The 6,000-nt window shown below is 41.6% G+C and overlaps 1 protein-coding gene across 2 annotated transcripts in view; it reads left to right on the top strand.

The window, feature by feature from the left end:
• Positions 1 to 6,000, top strand: part of scai (suppressor of cancer cell invasion) — a 31,464-nt gene that overhangs the window by 4,081 nt on the left and 21,383 nt on the right. For both annotated transcript variants that reach the window (XM_038280619.1, XM_038280618.1), the window contains exons 2-3: positions 3,567 to 3,691; positions 5,293 to 5,388. In XM_038280619.1, the coding sequence (XP_038136547.1) occupies positions 3,585 to 3,691; positions 5,293 to 5,388 (203 nt within the window). In that variant the 5' untranslated portion in view covers positions 3,567 to 3,584. The remainder of the gene's footprint in view (positions 1 to 3,566; positions 3,692 to 5,292; positions 5,389 to 6,000) is intronic.

Below are 6,000 nucleotides of genomic sequence, written 5' to 3'. Positions count from 1 at the left end.
TGTCTCTTTAAGTTTCACAATAAAAATATTTCTTCTAAAATCTGTCTTTGGTTTCAATCAACACCTCTGGGAGGGGACCTTGATTCAAACATGTCCACCTAAATACAATTTAGGTGGACATATTCATTCAGATTGAGATAATATTTCAAAATATAAAATATTTAAAATTGGAGTAACACATCAAACCAGTTTCCCCAGTTTGTCTGCAGAACAGCAGTGCACAGCTTAGTGTGATTTACTGGGACAGAAGTTAGTGGGTCCTCTTGAACCGGTACATCTGGGTTTTATTCTGTCTGCTAACTGTCGTAGCTCTGGTTACTGTAGGTAGCATCCCGTTCAAATGAGGGGGTTTCTCCCCACTGTCACCACATACTTGTGCATGGAGGAATTTAGTAAAATCCAACTTTATTTGGTTATTTTTAACTTTTTGTTTGTTTTTTTTTATTTGCTGCTTCAACATCTCTAAAATATCTGGACCCTTAAGTGTTCTTATCTGGTCTGAAACCTTAAATATTTGGTTTCAGGTGGATTTATTAATCTCGTTCCGGAGGAGTCTGGACGTTGCAACAGCTGATATGAAAACTCCGATCATCAGACGTCTCTGCAGCAGAATCTACTCATCTTTTATGTTTTTGTAGCGATTTAATGAGCAGCGTCTGAACGTTCTGACCCGACTGCGCTGCTCGACCTGATTGCACAGGCGTCTGGGAGAATTAGAGACTCGATCCGCTGTGAGAGTGAAATCTGGGACGGCTCAGGTCAGCCTAAAAACGGGGACCACGTGACGCCTTTCTTCCAGAGTTTCCACAGATTGAAGTAGGACACCTGTAGACACCAGCAGGATCTCAGGGCTTAATGTCTGACCCGTTTGTTCCCTCCGTCGACTTTAATAGATATTAAATCACATCTTCAGGGCTGATCATGTTATTTATTAAGGCAGAAGTTTCCAATCAGGTCCCAGCCAGATTTTATGAGCTGTAATGGGGAGAAAAAGTAATTCTGAATATAAATATAAATTGTAAGCTTATTAAATAATAAAATTCATTAAAAATAAACAAGAAACAATAGAAAAAATTGATAATGTATAGCTTATAGAACCAATAGAAATACAAAGCACAGAAAATCTAGCAAAAAAGATAATTTAGATCAGGGGTCTTCAACCTTTCATATCCGAAAAGCCGTTTTGCCCAAAGTCCGACCAAGTAAAAGTTGTTTAGAGCCGCAAAATATAACATGACTTTTTATAGAAACCTTGTTTTTTTAAATCTTGTATAGGAAATTAGTTGTTGTCATCTCAAACAATCAACAATTCATATATTTTTAATGTTAAAACATATAATTTTCAAGCAAATTCATAGAAAAATGTCTCTTAAAACATATTTCTGGTTCTTTTAATCTAATTTTTTTCCATTTTATAAAAATCGCTAAAGCTACAGTATTGATACCTACGGAAGAGGATTAGGGCCACTGGAAAAAAAAAAATATATATTTTTCAGTTTATTATGGGAAAAAAGTCAGAATTCTGAGATTTAAATCAGAATCTCAGAATTGTGACTTTAATCTCAGAATTCTGACTTAAAGGTACACTATGCAACCGGTGTTGATTTTCCAGCGAGGCTCCCCCCAGAGGGCGAAAGTAAAAGTGCACTGTCATAAATATGCACAGCTGTTCTCCTGGTTTCTCCGTTAAGCCAGGCGCGGTTGTTTTGAGCTTAGCAGACAGGCGAACGCAACAAATGACTAATGCTGCGTTATCACCGCAGCTGGCGCGACAGAAGCAGCGAGTTTACATGCAACGTAACGTCAAGGCGCAGCAAAAGGTCCCGCGGCGCGTTTTGAGCAGCAGGCGCAGCACGTCTGAGCAGCTGAAGCAGCGCATCGGGCGCGTTTAAGCATCTGACGCAGGGAGAGAGACACAGCGCTGATGATCACTCCTCTTAAACAGTTTATTGATGCCTAAATTAACTTAAAATGCAGAAATCTGGGGTGAAAAACACCTACCAGCTGCCGCGGTGAACCGCGAGGAGGCGACCCGGCCAGAGGCTGCTGATGAAGGGATCCCTACTGTCGGCGCACCGCTGGTATGTGGGGGCCTGAGCGGCTCCGACAGAAAAAATATTGAAGGCAGGATGATAATCTGAATGAACTGACGGCACTGATTACGTTTTCAGGTGTATTTTTTCACTTAAACACATATTAAAACTACTTTATTCCAAATGATCACAGCAAATATAGCTGCAAGGCAGAGAAAGGATAGTGAAGCTCCGCCCAACGCGCGTCAGACACACTTTTGCACCGCGCAGCCAGAGCAGCAAAGCTGCTTCAGCCGCGCGTCAGAACTAACTGGTACAAGCAGCAAAAATGAAGCAGCAGACACGATTTTGCTGCGTCCGATGTGAACGTAGCATAACTGCACAAAGATCGCCACTGTGCTAGCAAGGAGAATGCTTTTAACTGGGGGCGTGTAGCAGTTCTCGCCGTAAAGCAAGACCGACTCTCGCGAGACTTCTGAGCCTGTGGGTGCGGGTCGGTGCTCCTGCAATTGCAAGTACGGTATTTCCCCCACAGACCACCAGGGCGGCCGAGAATACCTTTGTTCCACCTGAAATGAATCATTTAATCATCCATAACGTTATGGAACACATTAATTAACTGAAAAATGTTGCATAGTGTGCCTTTAATCTCAGAATTCTGACTTTTTTCTCAGAATTCTGATTTTAATCTCAGAATTCTGACTTTAATCTCAGAATTCTGACTTTAATCTCAGAATTCTGACTTTTTTCTCAGAATTCTGACTTTTTTCCCCATGTTAAACTGAAATAAAATTAAAAAATCAGTTAACTTTATTTTTTTTTTACTGTGGCCCTAATCCTCTTCCGTAGATACTGGTATATATTATAGTAAATTATTTAGCTCTTTATATACATTTTGGCCACTATTAAGAGCTGCTGGAGACGGCCCAAAGAGCCATATGTGGCTCTGCAGCCACAGGTTGCAGACCCCTGATTTAGATCAACAAAAGACAGTTAAATTATAAGAAAATAAAAATTATTTCAAAATGACTAAGCATTTCGTAAACAAAATGCATGTAGATTTTTTTTTCTCCTGCATTGAATTAAAATTTGCTATAATTTAAATTAATTTCAGTTTATTTCTATAGCGCCAATTCACAACATGTCGTCTCGAGATCTTTCCAGTTCACCACATCATCCAGTCAGATTTATTCAAAGTTTTCTATCTAAGGAAAACCAATTGATTGCATCGACTCATTTACTTTAAGGCAATCCCTCATACTAAGCATGTAGCCACAGTGGAGAGGAAAAACTTCCTTTTAACAAGAAGAAACCTCCAGCAGAACCAGGCTCAGCATGAGCGGCCATCTGCCAAAATGTTGCGTGTTCGTCCACAGTTGGAATCACCTCCATAAAGCTGGACTCTAATCTACTGTTATGATTTTTTTTATTGCCATTCTGTTTAAATATTTATTCAGCAACTGCAGCCATTTTTTTCTCCTGTTAGTTTAACCTGAGCCGTGACTGACTGCAGGTTTTTCTGTTTGTTCCCAGGTGTGAAAAGTCAGTGTCATGACTGGAGCGGAGACTGAGGATGATATTCCTTTAGGAGAACGAAAAACCGTCACGGACTTCTGCTACCTGCTGGATAAATCCAAGCAGCTCTTCAACGGGCTGAGGTCAGTTCAGATCAGTCCAGCAACCTTTAGCTCCTGATCCGCTCCTATGAGTCTGCAGGAGCCTCCTTATGATGTCCAAGCAGAATCCTTCCTCCTTCCGGTTCGGTGCCGTTGATTCCACGTTTGGTCTCTGACCGGTTCAGATTTCAGACCGTGAATAAACCCACTCTTAATGAAATGTTTTTCATTTGTTCATCTCATATCAGGGAGATTTAAAAATAAGCTGGACTGAATGGAAAAAGCTGCTGATTCTGCTGAGCTTGGAATAAATGAGCAGTTATTCAGTCGACAGGCTCTGTTCTGTTGTTACAGCTGATTTCACAACCAGCTCAGAGAGATTGCAAACACACGGATCGGCCATATGGGGCAGCGGGGGTTTCCCTGCTGAGTTTGGATGCGACAGCCGGCCAACGAGGCAACAGAAAACAAGGAGAGAGGAGGCAGATACTGCATATCTGTGATGAAATATCTACAGCGTGTGAAAGGGTGCAGGCTATGATGACGGTGGAAGGAAAAGCGGTTTCTTCATTTCATTTAAGATAGATTAAAGCAAAAACTGCAATATTTAACAGCTCTGGGATAAAATAAATGTTCTGGATAGAGCCTTCTGTTGAGCCTGCAGATCGGCTACAGGATGGCCTAGTCAAAGTCCAGCCTTTAGCCCTCAGAGAGGAGAGCAGAAACCAGAGTGAGCTGCAGATCCATCGGATCAAAGTTCCTCCCGAGTGAAGTGAAAGACTGAAAGCCTCCATCTGTTTGATCTGGGCTGATTTTGGGAGGCTGTTAGTCAGAGATGCTTCTGCTTCCTACTCAGATCTGAATCACGGACAGAATGACTTCATCGTCGCTCGCAGACTATTTTCAGGCTTCAGAGAGCAGATTAGATTCAGATCTGAAGAGAATCTCCTTTTAATACATCTGCAAAGAAAAACAGGCTTCAGCAAGCTGCCATGGTTCCTTTCCTTCCTTCCTAATTTACTACATTTGTTTCCTACCTCATTTCCTTCAACGCTTACTTTCACGTTTCCTACCTTCTCTTAGATTCCTTTAATGCTTCCTATCTCTTTCAGGTTTCCTTCCACATTTCCTTCCTTGTTTTATCGTTCCTTTCCTTATTTCTTACCTCCTTTCCTTCTTTATTTCCTTCCAGTTCTTCTTTCATTTTTCCTTCCACATTTCCCTTTCCCTGCATGTTTCCTATGATATTTCCCAGAGATAAATGTGTTTCTGATCCTCAGATATTAATGAAATAAATGAGCAGTATCTGGTTCATGTTGTCTAATGGGACGAGGTTATTTTTAAAGTCCAGGTTTGTTCAGATCAAACATTGAAGCTTTCAGACGTTTGGAAGCGCATTAGATCTGGAAGACGGCGCCGGCTCAGTGTTCAGCTCAGATGGGAATCCAGGTTCAGATCTTTTCTGACAGAAAAATCGACTTCTTCAAAGAAAAATAAGTTTTTTGTTCCTCCTTAGAGTCTTAGAAATAAACTCATTGATGTTAAAATGAAACCAGTCGTCCTGGAGAGAGCCAGGAGCTGAGGGAACCTGGATGTTAACATTGGTTCTGTCTGACCATGCCTCCTCTTCCTCCCTGCTGCAGAGATCTTCCTCAGTATGGACACAAACAGTGGCAGTCGTACTTTGGGAGGACCTTCGACGTCTACACCAAGCTGTGGAAATTCCAGCAGCAGCACAGGTGATTCCCACCTCATCCATCAGCCTGTTTCATAGTTTGGTCTTTATTTTCTTTGCTGCTGAACCAACGAATAAACCTTGACTTCAAAAAATTTAATGAAACTTTTCTCTGTTTTTCTGCTTTAACCTCTTCCATCCCTTAGCAGCAATGGATGGACAGGTTGGAATTTGACATTTAAAGCATCATAACTAAAATCCTTCGGTAGCATGAATCCCACAGAGGGCATCTAGTAGCGTATGGCTTGCCAGGTTCCTACCGGTTACCTGGCTTCCCAGGTCCCAGGCGGTTTCCTATAGCGCTGCCTTTATCTCTGTGGAAAGATAGGATCCACATTGGGGAAGAGAGGGGAAAGAAAAAAGCATTTTTTATACTTTATCCTTGACAGGACACCGCTTAAGATATAAAAAAAACTCAGCTCAAGAAAAGCTCATAAAAACACGAGACAGACATTTCAGTTGAGGTTCACATCAGAGGCGGAGCCACATTAAGTCAATCTGACATATTGAGACATTAGATGTGTGTGTGTGTATGATGTAGGGATGCACGATATAATCGGCCCCCTATCGGTATCGGCCTTAAAACTGAATATCGGACATCGGCCACCCCACCGAT

Source organism: Cyprinodon tularosa, unplaced genomic scaffold (assembly GCF_016077235.1).
Source record: "Cyprinodon tularosa strain WSP-4 unplaced genomic scaffold, ASM1607723v1 ctg162, whole genome shotgun sequence".
Lineage (NCBI taxonomy): Eukaryota > Metazoa > Chordata > Actinopteri > Cyprinodontiformes > Cyprinodontidae > Cyprinodon > Cyprinodon tularosa.
Note: the sequence above shows the minus strand (reverse complement) of the source record. Positions and strands in the feature narration are given on the sequence as shown.